The 20,349-nt window shown below is 50.6% G+C and overlaps 1 protein-coding gene across 1 annotated transcript in view; it reads right to left on the bottom strand.

Annotated features, from left to right (window-relative positions):
• Positions 1–17,171, bottom strand: part of KCNK10 (potassium two pore domain channel subfamily K member 10) — a 147,713-nt gene extending 130,542 nt beyond the window's left edge. The window contains exon 1 of the mRNA XM_061158338.1: positions 16,698–17,171. Within this exon, the coding sequence (XP_061014321.1) occupies positions 16,698–16,749 (52 nt within the window). The 5' untranslated portion in view covers positions 16,750–17,171. The remainder of the gene's footprint in view (positions 1–16,697) is intronic.
• Positions 17,172–20,349: the final 3,178 nt, after the last annotated feature.

The raw sequence follows: 20,349 nt of genomic DNA, 5'->3' as shown, positions 1-20,349 counted from the left end.
AGGTTGAGTGCTCTGGCCAGGTAGAAAATCAGGAGGGCAGGAAATCTATGCTGTTCATCTCTTACCTCCAGGCCTGGAATAGTGCCAGGCACAAGGAAGGCGTCCAGTAAATATTACTGAATAAATGAATGGATGTCTTCTCCAAGAGGCTGAATATACACCCACGTCCGTACTTGTTATAGATTACAGAGGCTTTAGCTTGAAACCTCGGAACCACTTTGCTCCAGGCTCTGGAAGAGCTATGTTGCTATTGTTGAGTCACTCAGCCACGTCCAACTCTACGGTCCTGTGGACAGGAGCCCGCCAGGCTTCTATCCGTGGGATTCTCCAGGCAAGAATACTGGAGTGGGTTGCCACTGCCTTCTCCAGGGGGTCTTCCCCACCCAGGGATCGAACCCAGGTCTCCTGCACTGCAGACAGGTTCTTTACCAGCTGAGCCGCCAGGGAAGCCCCTGTTGCTGCTCAGTCGCTCAGCCCTGTCCCTATAGCTCTTCATTAATTATTCTTCCCAAAAGGAGAGAAACAGAGCCCCCTCCCCTGGTGCCGCACAGCTGAGGTCACGATTAGGATGCAGACACGAGCTCTGTTTCCTCTTTGCTGTCTGAGAAAATCACCTGACCTCTCTAGACCGCTGTCTTTTCCTTTAAGAAGCTGCAGAGAGTTTCTTGCTGCTGTTTGGTCACTAAGTCGTGTCCAACTCATTTGTGACCCCATGGACTGTAGCCCGCCAGGCTCCTCCGTCCATGGGATTCTCCAGGCAAGCATACCGGAGTGGGTTGCCATGCCCTCCTCCAGGGGGTCTTCCCGACCCAGGGATTGAACTCGTGTCTCTTACATCTCCTGCCTTGGATGTAGGTGGATTCTGTAGGCGGTCTGCTGGTCACGGGAAGCAGTGCTGGGGCTCAGCTGTAGACAGGGGCTCGGGGGCTCCCCAAATCCCACCCCCCGGGGCTGTTGGCTTCACTTCCTTTAGAGCTGAGTCTGAATGCAGAGATTATTGCCAGAGAGGCAGGCATTCACGCCCTGCAGAAGCTGTGTTCTCACCCTGCCTGTTCATAGCCTCTCATTAATTCGGGCTTTGGGGAGGCCTTCCAAGCTGAGGCCACAAGGACTTGCCAAGCAGGGGGTCCCATTACAGTCAAAAGGGAAATACCCCAATGTCTCGCTGCCCCCCACGTTCCAGGAACAAAGTGGCAGCGGGTGAGGAAGACATGCTAGAAATTCTTATTAGGTCCATTATGCTAAACTGATGGCTGAAAGCTTCCAAAAGGCGTTTGAAGTACAAAATACTGGATGTGCCATGAGTTTTTGGTGTATTGATTCATTGACTCCAGATATGTAAATGATCACAGAATCAAAAGCCATGTAACAAAGCCCAGGAAAAGATTATATTCAGAGATTGAAAATGCGACTGCCATTGCTTTAAGATAGAATACATCTCCCCCTCCCCCCAAAAAAACATAGAAAAAGATACCCTTCTCATTTGCAAGCAGAAGTTAGGAAATGGTTGTCATAAACCAAAGAGGCCAAGAAAAGCTTTTCTCCCATCTAAATGTTTTTCAAAAATTCTCATGTTCCCTGTAAGAAGACAGAGTCCCCTATGTAAGTTCACCACCCTACAGGCCCGGCACATAGCAAGGATCCTCTACAAACATTTGTTGAATCAATCATTCTATTACAAATGATACTCATTTATAAGTGATTTAAATAATCTTTAAAAATACAAATCTGGGGACTTCCCTGGTGGTCCAATGGTTAAGACTTCGCCTTTCAATGCAGCAGGTGTGGGTTTAATCTCTGTTCCTGGAGATAAAATCCACAAGCCTCATAGCCAAAAAACCAGAACATAAACATCACAAGCAACACTGTAACAAATTCAGTGAAGACTTCAAAACGGTCTGCATCAAAATAAAAAATCTTGAAAAAAAGTTTAAAAAAATACAAATCTGATCCGGTCATCCCTCCTATTTCAAACTATTCCGCACCTTCCCATTATTCTCAGGAAGAAAAACTCCTTCCCAGGACCTACTATCCCCTGCATAACCCGGCCACCAACCCCCTACCCATCCTCACGCCCCCCACGGGCCACACCTCACACTCTAGCCAGGATCACCATCCAGGTTTCCTGGCCAGAGACTAGTGGTCCTTCTACTGTGCCTCGCTGGCATTCTCTGTTCTTTTACAACACATTCCCCCAAATGTAAGATCTAAACCAGAGGGTGAGCGTTATTCAAAACAGTGTCATCAGCCACCATCGTTACGCACGACTGCAATGAAATCCAAAATATGTTCCCTACATAACTCTGCCTAATTTTTCAAAGTAAAGTGGAAACGTGGAGGAAATGATGTTGGTGTGGCTTGGTCTGGGTCATAACGAATCAGCTTTAAGTCCAGAAATCGAAGGTGGAGACTGAGGAAGTTAAGGGTCCATCGGAAGCTAAGATCACCCTGAACGTCAGTCCCAGATCAGGGGCGAGCCCGGGGGGCTCGACGCAGAGGGTGGGGGAGTTCCTGGATGAAGGAAAGGAGCGGAAGGCAACAGAGCCAGGAGCATGGACTATACAGCACGTCTGAGTCCTGAGAGCGGTCCGGCCCTCGGTTGCTATGGTTACAGACGCCCTGAGAGTCGGCTCCGGAATGCGACAGGCCCCTCCGGCAGCCTCATTCAATCCACTCCCACCCCGTCCCGGGCCCCTCCAGGCCCTATTGTGGAAGCAGTGACGGACTCAACAAAGCCCACGGCGGCACTCAAAGACACCGTGCTCACCCGCCTCTGCCCGGACAGAGAAGAACTGTCCTCAGAATACAAATTTGCCTCGGGAGTAACCCGGGTGTTTGGCAACCCGGGAAGCTCAAAGCCATCATACGCATCTTGCTTTCTGGAAATCATTTCCCTTCAAGAATGTGCAGAAAAAAACAAGGTGGTTAAAAAAAATTAAAAAGTATGTTTACTCCAAATAAATCCGAGAGGGACTTCTCGCTGCGCGTCGGGTCCATCACTGCAAGCACCCCGTCCCCGGCGTCTTGGCTACCTTCTGACTTGTGCTTCCTTCACACACACAGAGACACACCAGACACCCATTCCCTGAGACTTTCACTGCCCAGCCTGAAGGATGTCCTGCCCTGGCGGCTTTATCCAAAGTGAAAGTGTTGTTTGCTCGGTCATGTCTGACTCTGCGGCCCCACAGACTGTAGGCTCCTCTGTCCATGGAATCCTCCAGGCAAGAATACTGGAGTGGGTTGCCATTCCCTTCTCCAGAGGATCTTCCCGACCCAGTGATCAAACCCAGGTCTCCCGCATTGCAGGCAGGCTCTTTACCATCTGAGCCACCGGGGAAGCCAAGCTTTGAACCTATAAAGGAAGAAGGCTGTCCAAGATGATCTGCAAAAGAAGTGGGTCCCAAGCTGCCTCCCTCAACCTCTGATTTCACAGTGAGAAGAACTAGGGTGCATCACACAGTTACTTTTTGGTGAAAACTTACTAGATCTACACGTAGCCTGGTGCCCACACAAGACAGGTTCAGATGATGCTTTCTGTATCTGAAAAATCTGTATCTGCATGGACTGGGTGGTATGCTGCAACCTACTGTAAGACCATATATTCATATCTTATACAGATCATCATCAGACTCTCTGTCTTTCTCAAATACCCTTTTGAGCAGTGGGTAATGAGAGGGGTAAATGAAGTTCAATGAATCATGGTTGTCTGGGTAAGTGGGAAATGCAGGGTTAAATACAATCAACCCAGTTTCTGCCCTACAGTCTTCTCAGGGAAGGCGGAGGAGGTGGACGGAGGTGGACGGAAGAACTCCAGGGCTAACAGACGCCCAGCATTCAGCCTGGAGCTACGAGGTAACTTTGGGCACGTGGCTTAAGCTCTGCAGGCCTCAGCCTCCTCATTCAGAAGGCAGGGATAATCACCTCATGTGTTTCTCTGGACCAGAGAAAGGACTACACGAGATGATATCTCTCAAGCTCTTTGCACAATGCCCTGCGCTCAGCGTGTATTCAATAAGACAAAGTGGGAAATGCTTATGGTGATTTTTAAATTTTCCTCAAATTCTTTGACACTCTCTCCTTCCAAAGTGCATTTAATCATCCCTCCTCCCAAACGCAGTGGCTCACATCTCATGAAAGAAGGAGGCAACAAATACATTTGCGGCCACACAGATGGACCTTGAGAACATTATGCTAAGGGAAATAAGTCAGAGAAAGACAGATACTGGGTGATCCAACTTACGTGCGGAATCTAAAAAACCAGACTCAAAGAAACAAAGGAGAGGCTGTGGCTACCAAAGGCAGTGGGGTGGGGAGCAGGCAGGCTGAGTAAAGGTGATCAGAAGGCACAAACTTCCAGCAGTAGGATAAATAAGCCCAGGGTTGCAACAGACAGCATGGTCGTTACAGTTAACAGTACTCTGATATATATTTGAAAGTTGCTAAGAGAGTAGACCCTAAACGTTTTCTCATCATAAAAAAATTGTTAACAATGTGAAGTGATGCTGCCGCTGCTGCTGCTGCTAAGTCGCCTCAGTCGTGTCCGACTCTGTGCGACCCCATAGACGGCAGCCCACCAGGCTCCCCCGTCCCTGGGATTCTCCAGGCAAGAACATTGGAGTGGGTTGCCATTTCCTTCTCCAATGTGTGAAAGTGAAAAGTGAAAGTGAAGTCGTGTCCGACTCTTAGTGACCCCACAGGCTGCAGCCCACCAGGCTCCTCAGTCCACGGGATTTTCTAGGCAAGAGTATTGGAGTGGGGTGCCATTGCCTTCTCTGGTGAAGTGATGGATGTTGACTAAACTTATTGTGGGAATCATTTGACAATAGATAAAGATATCAAATCATTATGCTTTATACCTAAAACTAATACATGTTTTATGTCAATTATATCTCAATAAAACAAGAAGAAAAAACAAAGACTATGGTAATAATAACAATATATGATTTTTTTTAATGACCTTATATTTAGAACCATTTTATGCTTTATTTAGGAGAAGGCAATGGCATCCCACTCCAGTACTCTTGCCTGGAAAATTCCATGGACGGAGGAGCCTGGTAGGCTGCAGTCCATGGGGTCGCTAAGAGTCGGACATGACTAAGCGACTTCACTTTCACTTTTCACTTTCATGCATTGGAGAAGGAAATGGCGACCCACTCCAGTGTTCTTGCCTGGAGAATCCCAGGGACGGCGGAGTCTGGTGGGCTGCCGTCTATGGGGTCACACAGAGTCGGACACAACTGAAGCGACTTAGCAGCAGCAGCATGCTTTATTTAAAAACAAAAACAAAAACTCACTCTGCTTTTAATATTCCTAAAAGCATGTTAACCAAAATCTTGATTTAGGAAGACTTAGGACATTGTGCATCATTTTAAATACTTTCATTCTTTCAATACCTATTAAAATAAGTTTACCACTAGGGTTTCAGATGTCTTAATCATATCTAGTCTGTTCTCATTTAATATTTTATCAATTCCATTGTGTGCACACAGATTTCTGAGGTTAGGTCATAAAAGGCCTAACTGTGCTCTCTCTCGAAGGGCTTACTCTGGAGGAAGTTGGCCACGTTGTGACGATACCCAAGCAGCCTGTGGAGCGGTTCACAGGGGCAGGGAGTGAGGTCTCTCCCAATGACAGCGGCAGTCTGCAAGTCACATGAGCAAGTCATCTCAGAGGCAGATCTCCCAACCCTAGTCAAGTTCTCAGATGATAGCCAGCCCCAGCCAACATCTGACCACAACCAACAACTGACCCCCAGCCAGACAACCCAGCCACGCCACTCCTGAATTCCTGATAGAGATAATAAACACTGGTCGTTGGCTTAAGTCACTAAACGTTGGGGTCATTTGTCACACAGCAATACTAACTCTCCAGGAGGGAATGAGAACAAGCCACTCTGCAATCTCACATGGCCAAGAAAACGGTTGCTTTTCCATGCGACATCTGGAAAGATCACTTGTGTCTCATCAAACACACTTTGAGAAATGTTGGTTGACAACTTAGTTTATAAATCTTGTTCACATTTATCATCTCTTTTGATCATCTCAGCAAATGTGAAACAAATGTTACTGTGCTCCACCCAGGAGAAAACTAAGTCTCCAAAAGCTTAAGTGACTAGTCCAGGTTCACATAGCTACTAAAATTGGTAGAACAATAACTCAGACTGAGTATTATGATTCCAAGCCATGTTTTTTCTTTCTTGTTTTCTCTGGTTCAGTGAGAACCTTAGGTGTTTCAAACTCGGGATAAGAATATGAGAAGCCTGGGGACTTCCCTGCTGGCCCCATGGTTAAGACTTCACGGTCCCAATGCAGGGGGCCCCAGTTCAATCCTTGGTCAGGGAACTAGATCCCACATGCCGCAATTAACACCCAGCACAATCAAATTAAAAAAAAAAAAATTCTAAGAAAAAATATGGGGAGCCTAAAGGGTCCTGAAAAGGAGAGGGCTCTGGAATAGGAGACCCTCTCAGATGGTCTAGAGGATGAACCAGACACTTCTGAAGAGCGTGAGCCTTCCCTGACTTCTGCAGAACAGGGGCACTGCAACCGTGATAACAAGGGAATATAGATACCACTCAGGGGCCCTTAATACCCTCCAGCACTCTTCTAAGAGCTCTGTGTATATCACTTCATTTAATCTACACAGCAAATCAAGGAAGCATAGGCTGTCATCATCTCCATCTTACGGATGAGGAGACCGAATCACAGAGAAATGAAGCAACTCGCCCAAACCAGCCACCAGTCAGTGATGGAGCTCAGACTGGACTCTCAGACTACCAGGGCATGAAGGCATGTCATCAATCCATGCCCCAGCTCTCTCCTTTTCCCTAAGAGTGGAAGAGTTGAAACTCGCACCTACATCCTCCCACCCTGAGCTCCTGTGATGTGCTCTAGCCCAGAGGCTAGGTGAAATGGACAGAAGATACATTTATGCCTGTCTAGTTATTTTAAGGAGGCATACGCTAAACCATATTACTAAACTACTTCCCGTATGGCCTCAAATTCCACCATGAGGCATGAATGCCTTTGGCCAAAAGCAACATTCTCAGCTGGTGGAGTGGAAGTTCAATTGCCCAGTATCACGTGACAGTGAGCATCTCCATTCGGCCTGTCAGGCGCTTATCACCTTAAATTTGCTACGTTACACTATCTTTATCCTGCTCACATATCTGATGTGCTATCTGGGGGACCCACAGGGCCGTTTACACATTAGAAACTCATTTCTTGGTACTAAAATTGTTGCTAGCCAGTACGACAGAATTACAGATATCGGCATTTTAGCCCATTCTGCAAAGGTCACCATGACTTTCAGACTCTCCATCACTTGAGCAAATCTGCACTGACTTATCAAGCATTTCTTTTTAAACTGCAAACACTACTGTTGCCCCTACATCGGGTAACTGGGTGAATAAAAACTAGAATCCTTTGCATAAGAGATAGCAGTTGAGATCAGAGCTCTGTAGAAAACAGGGCGGGGTGGGGGCGTGCAGCAGGGAGAATGAATGAAGGAAAAACGGAAGGGAAAGAGGAAGGGGGTGTTCCTATGATCACACGTTTATGGCAAGGTGGACTCTACAAATGCTATACTTCGCCACCGTTCCACTTTGCTTCAAAGTTCCCTCCGTGGAGAAAAGAAAGTGAAGTCATTGGTAGAACAGAAACTGGGATTCCCTGAAATCCTGCCCACCTACCCCTCCACTCCGCCCCCTCCACCCCGCCTCTTCTGCCCACCCCATCTGCCTCCCTGGCACTGGGAACGGAGGAAAAGGAGCGGTCATTTCCCCGGGCCCACCCCTCCCCGTGCCAATGGTTCTGGCCCTCAACCCCCACGCCCACCCTACCGGGAAGACAGGACACCACTTTCAATGTTCGATTCCCAGGAGTCAGTCCCAGCACTTACAAGGGGAAAAAGGAGAAGCTCCACACTGTGTCTCCACAAATAGATGTTTTAGGGAGTAAACATGAGGTTTCTGTTTCTCCATCCTGGGTGCCAGTGATGAGCCTGACACAGTGAAATGACCACTGAGAGACCGTTAGGAACAGGGCCCCAGAGTGGCTGGTCCGTTTCTCTGTGGGAAAGCTGCCCGAAGGGGGAACCAACATGTTCCTGCTGCCGTGTGGGGGCTGATTCCATAGCCAAGCCTCGCAGAGCCGAGCCCCCAACCAAGTCTAAGCCCAGCTGGCTCACCCAGAAAGCGCCCTCTATAACAGAGCCTGAGCAGAGCAAAAGACGGTCACCTTTACCCACTTTCCAGCTTCAGCCAACGGAGATGTCCAAACTGAGACTTCCTAATTGGCTTTCCGTAAAACGGTTTCATTCTGTTTCATCATTAAACTCTCTAATTCCCCATGGACTAGAAGTTAAATGATTCCACTACCTCAAAAAAGGTACATCTGAGACTTCACTGGTGGTCCAGTGGTTAAGACTCTACCCTTCCACTGCAGGGGGCATGGGGCTGATCCCTGGTCTGGTCCGGGAACAAAGATTCTTGCATGCCATGTGGCATGGCCAAAAATAAATAAATTTTTTTAAGTGTTAACAGACTTAGAGAATGAACTTACAGTTATAGGGGGAAGGGTGGGGAAGGGGGAGTTAAGGACTTTGAGGTTGACATGTACACACTGCTATATTTAAAATGGAGAACCAGCAAGGCCCTACGGTGTAGCACAGGGAACTCTGCCCAATTCCGTTCTGTGGCAGCCTGGAGGGGAGGCGAGTTTGAGGAAGAATGGATGTAGGCCTAAGTACACACTTTGCTCTGCACCTGAAACTATCACAACACTGCTAATAGGCTATAGTCTGATACAAAATAAAAGTTTGTCTTTTTAAAAGGACGGACAAAGGTAAAAGAAAATAAGAATTAAAAACAAGTGTTTGTTTTGCTTTGTTTAAAAGGTACAATTTACCTTTTTTGGCCAACAGTGGGTCCCCAGCACTGTGCTGACATTAAAAACCATTATCTCAGCTGTGGGTGAAATTTCCCAGTTTGGGGCAAGATGTGGTTTGTATTTTTTAAATGCATCTGATTTAAGATGATGCCTACTATGCACTGAATTGCATCCCCTCCCCCAAGGGAAAAAATTCATATGTTGAAACCTAAATCCCAAATGCCACTGAATTAATAGGAGGGCCTTTAGGAGGTAATTAACATCAAGTGAGGTCTTAAGGGTGGGGCTGCCATTCAATGGGGCTGCTGTCCTTTAAGAAGAAGAGGCCTCAGGGCACCCTACATCACAGGAAGGAATGGCAAGGAGGTGGCCATTCGCAGCCCTGGAAGGGCGCTCTCACCAGACACCAACCAACTAGTGCCTTGATCTCGGACTTCCAGTCTTCAAAACCATGAGAAGATAAATTTCTGTTGTTTCAGCCACTCAGTCCAGGATATTTTCCTATGACAGCCTGAGCAGATTCACATGGAGCCACAGCGCAGATGTTTCAGAAGCAGGGTGGGATAGCAAAATGGACCTGCCCAGTCTTCATTCCACCCAGTGATCACTGGAATCGGCAAAAGACTGGAGCTCGCCCCGAAAAGAACCTGAGCCAAACCTGGGCCCCGATCGGCTTTGGAACATCTTCCCTCTTTACTTTCTAGGATAATTGTGCTGATTCTGGCATATTACTAATCCCATTTGGAAAGCTGATCTCCTGAAAGTTGGGTATTAATTCAACATAGATTATTTTCTTTCCAGAAAATCTAAGCAATACAAATGTGTGTTTGGAAACACATTAATAAAGATAGCATTCCATCCGTCTTACAGGTTGAGCGTGGCTCATATTCACTAGGGACCAAAATCTCTTTTGAACCAAGAGCGCAGGAGTGAGATCCAAGGCTCTTCCATTGAATTCATGGGACAAGGGTCTTCAATAGAACTCAGGCAGCGCAAGTACAACCTGCAGAAAACCACCATCAACCCTAAGGACTCGCTGATCAACCAAAAGCCTTGTTCCTCTAAATCTCCCCGAGAAATCTGTGAATACACTTTTGGATCAGAAAGAATGATAGCGCATGGAATGGACAAAGATCCTGCAAGGGAAGAATGCATGAGGGAAACTGCCCTGCATGTAAGCATGAGAGGCTGGTGTTGGCACTGCCCGTTTGCAGCCTTGGGCCCCCAAAGAAGCCATTGACTTGTTCTATTCCCATCAGTAGTAAATCTAAGACTCCAATATTGACAAAAACAGGGCTATTTAAAGAACAAATGAGATCATTTGTAAAAAGCGTTCTGTAAACTGAAAGGCAATATACACATACAATACAGGCCTCTCTGGAATTTTGCGTTAAACTATTCACTAAAAATGCAGCTTAAAAAAACAATCCAGCTCTGGCTCTAAGGCCTTGCTTCTTTCTTTGTTGTTACTGTTGTTGTTTAGTGGCTAAACTGTGTCTGACTCTTTTGCCACCCCCGTGGACTGTAGCCTGCCAGGCTCCTCTGTCCATGGGATTTTCCAGGCAAGAACACTCGAGTGCGTTGCCGTTTCCGTCTCCAGCAGATCTTCCCGACCCAGGGATCGAACCCGAGCGTCCTGCATTGGCAGGTGGGTTCTTCACCACTGAGCCACCAGGGAAGCTCTGCTTCTTTCTCAGATGGATTTAAATACCCACAGAGAGCTGTGCGCCAATGGCCAATATGTGCTAAAGTATTCCTGGGACACCAACCGTTTCTGTGCCAGGCTACATCTGCCCACCCACCTGCCCCCTCCACCCCTACTCCTGGTGAAAAGGCAAACAGACGGAAAACAGTTTGCTGGAGGCTCTGGAGAGCTGGGAGCTTGCAAGGAGTTGGAACTATCAGTGTCCTTCCTGATACCTCATCAGTTAGGGATATTATTATCCTATTGTTACTTGTCTTTTGCCATTTGTAGCTTAAAAGAGTGCTGGATAATATTCCATGGCATCCATGGGCCACATTTTATTTTTCATTCCTTTGATGATGGACATTTAGATTGTTTCCATGTTCTAGCTAGTGTAGATAGTGGAATATTACTCAGTCACAAAAAGGAAGAAAACTGTGCCGAAGATGTGCATGAATCTAAAGACTCTCATACAGGGTAATCGGAAAGAGAAAAACAAGTATCGAATAGTACCACATATATGCAGAATCCAGAAAAATGGTATGGATGAACCTATTTACAAAGCAGAAACGGAGACAGAGATGGCGAGAACAAATGTACAGACACCAAGAGTGGATGCAGTGCGTGAGCAGGGAGCTTGGAAATGACACGTATGCACGATTATGTATAAAGCAGGTAACCAGTGAGACCCTACCGTGTACCACAGGCAACTCTATCAGTGCTCTGACGGGAAGGAAATCCAAAAACGAGTAGACGTGTGTGTATGCGTAGATGATTCCCTTGGCCGTACGGCAGAAACCAACAACATTGTAAAGCCACTACGCTGAAGTTAAAGAGAAAAAGAGCGCAGAGGCCCTCTCTGATCCATCCCTGTATCCCCACATGTATTCAGCAAAAGGTGAGTGAGCCTCCACTGTGGGCTGGGCACTTCCCAGAGCCAGGGGCTAAGACAGCGAACGGGGCAGGGAACATTCCTGCCTGTGGGGCCCACCCACTAGCCAGGGAGGCTGGCATCAAAGGTGACCCATGAGCAAGTAAGATGGTTTCAGCTCTCGACAGGTACCAGGAAGACGGCTGAGCCAGGGACACCGTGGAAGTGACAGGCTCAGGGAACAAGAGGCAAGGGCTTTCAATGCGACGGGGAAATCCCTGCGAGCAAGGTGTCGTGTGGACTGAGGCTGACAGGACAGAAAGAAGCCAGCCACGCCAGCACACGGCTGTAAGCCACGGACAGTGCAAGAGCAGAAGTCCTGAGACGGGACACATCCGATCTACCTGCGGAACAGCAGGAAGCCAGGGGGCCCAATGGTCAGGTCAAGGGGAAAGCTGAAGAGACGGGGTAAAAGAGGTCGTGTCAGCGGCCTCCCGGCAGAAGGATGACAGGAAGTGAAGCGCAGAGAGGCTAAGTGAGCAGCCCAAAGGCACACAGCTAATTACTGAGACAGCTTCTTTTAGAAACGGATTCTTCTGCCCCACAACTCCGTTCTTCACACCCTGATGATATGCTTGCCTCAAGCTGTAGGGATAGTGTTTGCTGATCTTGTTGGTTTTTAAAAAGCTTTCAGCATATACAAAAGCAGCCAGTCAATCCCAATTTTCAGAAGAACATCCTCAAGAAGAGATCCCAACCATTTTAAATGCACCTAAGTTCTACTCTGAAAGCCAAGACTTAGAGCCCATCTCCTTCTGCACAGTCACTGCGTGTTAAAGGCTTAGCTTTACAAAGACGGAGGAAGGCCAAAAGCTCACCAGGGCATAACTGTTTTACACTTAGGTCTTATTTCTGCACCTAAACCTCTTGACAGCGTTTTGCTTCATTCACCCAAGTGCAATCAAAACCAGTCTGTTCTCAAACCACCTTCATTTTGTGCTATTCAGTTGTCAGGTAACAGGGCTGTGAGCAAAACATAATTACAGCTTCCTTCCAAAGTCTGTGAGCAGAGCCATCTGATGGTGCAAGCCTGCTCACGCCTGGCAGCGGTTCAGTCGCTCGGTCGTGTCCGACTCCTGCCCCCCGAGGACTGTAGCCCGCCAGGGCCCTCTGTCCACGGGATATCTCAGGCAAGAATACTGGAGTGGGCTGCCATTTCCTTCCCAACCCAGGGATTGAACCCAGGTCTCCCGCACTGCAGGCGGTCTCTTTTTACCGGCTGAGCCACCGGGGAAGTCCCCTTCATACCCTGATTCTAAGGAACTGCCCCTCCTCATTTCTGTTATAACACTAGATTCACCTTCATCTCCCCCTTGCCAAACACATTCAGTCTATGTAAACCTAGACAGCATATTAAAGCACTTTGCCAGACATTACTTTGCCAACAAAGGTCCATCTAGTCAAGGCTATGGTTTTTCCAGTGGTCATGCATGGATGTGAGAGTTGGACTATAAAGAAAGCTGAGCGCTAAAGAATTGATGCTTTTGAACTGTGGTGTTGGAGAAGACTCTTGAGAGTCCCCTGGACTGCAAGGAGATCCAACCAGTCCATCCTAAAGGAGATCAGTCCTGGGTGTTCATTGGAAGGACTGATGTTGAGGCAGAAACTCCAATACTTTGGCCACCTCATGCGAAGAACTGACTCCTTGGAAAAGACCCTGATGCTGGGAAAGATCGAAGGCAGGAGGAGAAGGGGATGACAGAGGACGAGATGGTTGGATGGCATCGCCGACTCAATGGACATGAGTTTGGGCGAACCCCGGGAGATGGTGAAGGACAGGGAGGCCTGGCGTGCTGCAATTCATGGGGTCACAAAGAGTCAGACACGACTGAGCGACTGAACTGAACTAAAACCCAAACTTACAAAGAACAGACCCAATGCCTGTCCCATGACCAGGGACTAATCCCCTCCCCCAGGGGTGGATGGAGAGAGAATGTTTGGTTAGATGGGTTAATGGAGAAAAGGATGAGGTAGAAAGACTGACTTACTGCCTCCCTGCCCTCCTCCTCCTTCCCCACGGCCCCCTCCATCTCACCCTCTTGTCTTCTTCCTTGGAAGAAGTTTCTCCAGTCCCTGAGCTCTGGGAACCTCACCAGGTAGGAGACAGAGGTCCCAGTAACATAAGGGACAGACAGGAAGAGTGTTTAGGGGCTTATATTTTAATCTGACCCACTAGCTATGTGACCTCTGGTACGTTACTCAACCTCTCTGTTTTCAATTCCCTCACCTGTAAAATTAGGATCGTCTCTTGCTTCTGTGGACTTCCCTGGTGACTCAGTGGTAAAGAACCTGCCTGCAATGCAGGAGACTCAGGTTTGACCCCTGGGTTGGGAAGATCCCCTTAAGAAAGAAATGGCAACCCGCTCCAGTGTTCTTGCCTGGGAAATCCCATGGACACAGAAGCCTGGAGGGCTATAGTCCACGGGGTCGCAAAAGAGACAAGACAGCAGCTAGACAACAACAACTTCCTTTTATGATTAAATAAAGAAGACTAAATAAATGAAACTTCTGGTTAAGTAATAATAAATAATTTACTTAACAATTTAATTAATCATTAATAAATGTGCACTAGTTCTATACCGGTGTGAGATATGGCACCGTCACACCCGACTCGTCCCCTGCCTTCACCCCCTGGCGAGGAAAGACAACTGTCACCCACACCTCCAGGAACAACTGTGCCCCAAGTCAGAGTATATTATTGGAGGGCAGCTCCGTGGTGTCCCGAAGGCAATCAAGTGTCAGGTGGGGACAATAACACTGTGCCATCAGATAACTATTGTGAGCATAACTATTAAATTCTGTACATCAAACACCTGGCATGCAATGATTGCTCATTGAATGCTGTGACTTTTATTACGGTCTTTTCATTTTTAGCACCGTCGGTTGTGACCATAGGTGCTACTTGCTTGCTTCTTCACTGTTACAGGCTGTAAAATATGGGATTCATCTGTGTTTATCACTGTGACATAAATAGGCAGAAGGATGATTATATAGAAAGGCATTTTAAAAGCCATGGCAAGCTTCACAAAATCAGCCCTCCCTATCAGAGCTCCTTGAAAATCCTGATCTGATATTTTAGACAACGGCCCACTTGACCCACCTCCTAAATGACTCAGGGATGTCTCCCACTCACCAAGTCCTGGGCTGAACTCAGGAGTTTTCCCTCAAGACTGGTCCTGCCCTCGCTCTTCCCAGTCATTCCAGCCACCCCACTCCACACTTGATTCACACGAAGCCTGTGCCCTCCCAAGCTCCCCAGTCCATCCATGGCTCCATCCCCACAGCCACCACCCCGGTCCACTCCACTGCTGGGTCTGGTCCCTCACACCCACAGGAGCCACATGCACTTGCTTCAAAACTTAGTGCAGATCATGTCACCATCAGCTTGAAACACTTCAGTGACTTAAGATAAAAACTGCTCTCCAACCCCCCAATCCACAATTCTCCCCTACCTGCAACAACACCAGACTTTGGGATCTGAGTCTACCAGCCACGCCTCAAATCACATGCACTCTTGGTCTCTGCTCCAGCCATGGAAACATGCTTTCAGTTCCTCAAATACACATGTTCCCTCTGCCTCAGGGCCCTTGCACTTGCTGTTTCTTCTTCTGCAAGTTGCCCTCTTCGTTAGCCAGTCCATCCCTACCTATCCTGCAGATCTCAATACACATGTCTACTATCTTCCCTGACCACCCATCTCCCCTGGTTCTTGCCAGTCTCTTCCATCAGATGCTCTCTCAAACCCTTGTTGCTCTTTTTCATGAAACATACTGGAACACATGGAACAACATATAAACTTGTAATTATGCACTTCCCTGTGCAATGATTGATTTAAGTCTCACCATAGACTCCAAAAAGACAGAGCTTTTTGTCTGCACCATTCTGACTATATTTCCTGCACCTGGGACAACATTTGGTTTGTAGTAGATATTCAACGAATATGTTTTGAAAGGATTCCCCCCACCCCCCGCCAAAAAAAGCAAACAAGCAGACCGAAAAAGGGCACAATTCCCTATTTCCAGAGATGGAGAGAGAAAATAGAAGGTCTGGGTTGTATTCAAGATAGAACAGCCCTGGTGTTGAGAATAGGCAATTATCTCCTCACTCTGTCTTCAAGAACCCTGTCAATTCCTAAGACGTGTCCTCAACAATGACTGGGTCTCCTCTTTTCCAAACAGAAAAGAAGAAATGCACTGGTAATAAACACACACAGAGATACACACACATCAGACAAATTTCAACCCCAACTTGCTCAGAGGCGTTGTCTTGCCCAACTCAGCCTTCGGATGAGCTAAGAGGAAGGCTCCTCAAAGGCATGACAAAAGCAAGAGCGTTCTTGTCAAAACTGGACACGAGGTTTCAACTTGCTTGGCTGGCAGAGGGATCGCCCAGGAGCAGCCTTCACATCTGTATGCTAACTAGAGACGCAGAGACCCTCCGCACACGCGAAGCTGCCTAAACCGCTCCCTTTTGAGTCCAGGGAACACTGCCCAGCATTTCTAAAAGCCTGTACGCTACACTACTACTCGGGCTGGGGGCACTCAAAGCGCCCCTCCCCGAGCCCTCAGCAGCCCCACCCTTCTGGAAAACCACCCTCGCTCCCCGCTTCTACTCCCATCGGAGCCAAACTCGCCGCCTGGTTTGGTGGTAAGACTGAGCAAAGATCGGGAAGGCCCCGAGGGGCGTCATTATTCCGCCTGCCCCAGAGAAGTGCCACCTCCAGGGGCTGCTGCTGAGAGGCGCAGCCTCTCTTGCTGCCAGGAAACCCTTCCCGCTGGGGACACCCCGGGCTGGCCGGGGAGCTCCAGGTCCAGGGGAAGGCACCCCACCCATCTTTGCCAGAGACAAAGATCACCAGAAACAAAGGAGACACACGCACACACTAACACACACCAAGTCAGAAGCAAACACCGACACTTGCTTCAATCTCAAGCCAAACAGCCGGCTTGGTGTGTCTTTACATAGATGCTGAAACAGTCCAGCAGGGACAATGTTAGGGGATAACAGCAGGCGCGACCTGGGCCCGGCAGCCACGCGGCCTCCGCCCGCCTCCCACCGCGCTGCAGTCCCCAGGCGCGGTTTCCAGCCTCCGGACACACGCCGCCGGGGGCCTGGGTGCTTGCACTCCGGGAAGCGCGCGCACACGCCAGGGATGGAGGCAGGGCCAGCGCGGCCAGAAGGAGGAAATACCAACCTTTAGGATCCCAGTTCACCTGTTTTCTTGGAGTCTCGATTGGAAATTTCATTGCTCCGTTGCCCAGGAGGGGAGGGAAAGGAAAAGAATCGAAATAATAATAAAGTCCTGGAGCTTTACCAGCCTGGGAACGGCAGTCCAACCAAACAATTTCCGAGGATGGGGGAGCCTCGGGCTGGCTCGTGGAGGAAGCCCCGAGAAAGACTAGAGCAGCACTCTTGACTGAGGAGCGAACGGGAGGCTGTTTGGGTGTTTGCACCGGTGGCGGGGCGGCCGGCAGCCCCCTCGCCCAGGGTAAAAGGAGAAGTAAGACCCGCGAGGGGTGGACGGGCAGGGAGGCTCGGGCAGAAGAGGGAGACACGCGGCTTCGCAATCGCGGGGCCGGCAGGCGTGGGGCAGAGCCGCCGGAGGGCGGGCGCCAGGGAGAAGCCCACTGCAGTGCCACTCCGGCCCCCCGAAGGCGTGTGCTCACACACTCCCGCACGCGCGCGCACACGCACACTCGCACACACTCGGCCGGCCGCGCGCTCGGGCGGGCACGGCCGCCTCGCTCGGCCGCGCGGGGCGCACAAGCCCCACCCCGGCCGCGGCTCCGCGCCCCCCTGGCGACGCCCCCCACTCCCCAGCCGGCGAAAGCCATTGGGCCGAGGGCGGGCGCGGCGCCCCGGAGCCTCCCCGCCGCGCGCCGCCGATGTCGAGCCACGCGGGAGGGCGCGCCGCGGATGTAGGCGCCCGGCCCCCGGCGGCGGGAGGCGCCCGGAGACGGCGGGGAGCGGGCAGCGGGCGCGCGGCTACTTACTGGCGGGGCCGGCGCGCTCCGCGGAGTCGCCGCGGAAGCCACGCTCGGCCGCCCGGCAGGCACTGTAGGCGGCGGAGGCAGGGCCGCGGCGGCCGCTCCGCAGACCGCGGGCTCGGCGGGGACCGCCTGTCGCCGCGTCCAGCCCGGGCGCGCCCCCAGCTGCGATCCTCACTTTGGGTGTTCCCTCCGGCCCCTCGCCCGCACCCCGAGCCCGCGTCCGCGGCGCGCTCCGAGGAGGCCGGTGCCAGCTCCGAGCCTTTTGTTCTGGGGCCGCCCGGCGTCCGCCGCGCTCTGTCCCCGCCCGGGGAAGCTCGTTCCCCAGGCACAGCCGGGCCCGGCCCCAGCTACCTGCCGCCCGGCCGGGGCCGCGGCTCGGAGCCCCGGGAGGGGCGGGGCCGGGGGGGCCCGGAGGGAGGCGCCGGAGCCCCTGCGGAGAACCGAGCTGCCAAGACCTGGCGGCCCCGGGAGCCCGAGGGCCTGGGCAAGGGAACCCCAGGATCGTTCCCGGAAATTAGCTGAACCTGGCGCCCTCCCCCGGACCCCGAACACCACCCCCCGCTTGAAGCCGCCCCGGGGCTCGCGGTGGGACCTCAAGTCTCCAGAAGAACCTGGTGGTGCTGGGATGCTCTTGAATGAGCTACTCCAAGTACCAATATCTATAATGTTTACAAATTACTTTGGATGCCTAGCGACAGAGACTTGTACGCAGTAGATGCTCAATAAATACTAAATGAAGGCCTGAACTGCAGGAAGTCGTGCTACAACAGGACGGAGTTCAAGCTCCCGCCCACTCACTGTCCTTTCTGCGTATACCTTGACCCCTTCTAGGGGCCGTCACTATGCTGGGTGCTGGCGATACGACAAAGAACCAGCTTGACATGGACCCTGCCTTTACAGGGCTCACTGTCCAGTGCCATGAAGTCGGGTTAGATCGTTGTGGCCTTTACTTAAAAATAAAAAAGAAACGGACTTATTCCCCAGTCTGCCTTTTGCGTCACTAACTGCCTGCTTGAGCGTTTGCTCTGGGAATGCATGCCTCTTTAGGGCACCTTGAGGCTTCTGGGGAGCCCTGTGTCAGCAGGCTGTTTCTCATCATCCATCTCCTGCTGTCAACCTCCAGGTTTCTGAGTTCCAGGCCAAGAGCCGCGGAGCTCACTGTCATCGATGGGAAGGGTGGGTAAGTGCTTTGTCACTGACCCGACAGGCGCGGGGGAGCTCTCTGCAGACCCAGCTCAGGAAAACTGTAGATCTGATGGCTCTGCTCTGACTCAGACCTTCAGGCAGGTGCAGTTTCCTAGGTGCTTCAGAGCCACCTTCTCTGGAACTCCTGTTCCGCACTTTGCCTCCCTCTGCTAGGAGGCTGAGAGGATCCGTGAGGTTGGGAAATAAGACAAACGAAAAATTGCCCCTTCCCCGACTATGCCTCCAGCGTGTGCCCCTGCTCAATCACTTCTAACTCTTTACCGCCGGGTGCCTCCAGAGACACCAGTATATATGTAAATTCTGCTCCGGCACCCAAAGGGAACTGCTTCTAAGCTCCTGCGCCAGCCTTCAGAGCCTCCTCTGTCCGCGCCTCCTCCACTGCTTGTGGGCTGAGGGGCGCCAGTCCAGTCACTGCACTGCATTACCTGCATCCGAGTCAGAGAGAGGTCTCCACGGAGAAAAACAGTCTGTCTCCTGAATCACGGGGAGGAGGGGAGGAAGACTGGCATTCATCAACTGCCCCTTCACCTTCTCATACTTCTCTCCATCTTCCCTACATCACCTCCAACTGGCCTCACCTTGCAGATGAAAAGATCAAACCCCTGCGAAGTACAGGAGCCCGCCCAAGGTCACAACACAGAGATTCAGACCCGAGGGACCTGGGCCTTGGACCCCTGACTCTGCCCCTGAAGCTGTCACATGGGTACTTTGGGTTAATGAAGACGTGAATACAATGAGTTTCTAAGACTCCAGCCCCTCCGCCTTTGCAAAATGACTTGGACTAACTTGGTGCCCTGGGATCTATTATACATCAGGGAATTAGTTCACTGTCCAGGGCAGATTTGCATGGCACGAAATGCAGCCTCAGAGTACCTCCTTCAGTCAATCAACAAACGTTCATTGAACACCCCCCTGTGTACAAGACAGTTGGCAAGTTTTTGTCTGAAGTTATTTTGGCCCCTGGACAATCTTCGCCAGAAAAGCATCAGCAGAACAATAGCAGTTTGGGGTGGACATATTGGGGTGAGGTTGCAGAATCAGGGATCTGGAGTTCCTGACGTCGATAAAGACTTGCGCTGGTCTTTGGCTCTGAGGATCATCTCTCAGCTAAATCCCCCTTCCCAACCTCCGGGGCTTCTCTCACCTCCACTTTCATTCTCCCTTCTCAGAATGTATACAAAGACAAGTGTTGTTTTTTTTTTTTGGGGGGGGGGGATCTACCAAAATCAATGAATTCATGAATTAATCCCAGCACCCCTCCCCTAAGGTGCCTGAAATCAAGCCCGACCCCTAAAGAGCGCACTCAGAAAGGATTGCGGGGCGGGGGCTGGGGAGAGGAGCAGGGGGTGAGTTCCGAAACCGAGAGGCGCCAGGAAGGGAGCCCCCCTCCCAAGAAAAGCAACTTGGCGCATTAACCGTTTGTGCTCCTGCAGTTCCCTTCCTTCGCCTCCAGTTCTCCCGCTTCGTCACTACAGACTCGATGACACTCACCCCAAGAAGGAGGAAAGAAGTGGTCGGTGTAGAGAAAAAGCATCCGAAAGAGGTGCGGTGCCAAGCGGTTCCCTCGCCTTCGGTGCCGCGGCAACTTCCATGGCTACTGCTGCGGGCGGGTTAAGTCTGGTGGAAAGGGGCCGCCTGCGGTCCCTGCGC

Source organism: Dama dama, chromosome 12, assembly GCF_033118175.1.
Source record: "Dama dama isolate Ldn47 chromosome 12, ASM3311817v1, whole genome shotgun sequence".
NCBI lineage: Eukaryota > Metazoa > Chordata > Mammalia > Artiodactyla > Cervidae > Dama > Dama dama.
The sequence above is the reverse complement of the archived record's forward strand: the minus strand, read 5'-3'. Positions and strand labels throughout refer to the sequence as shown.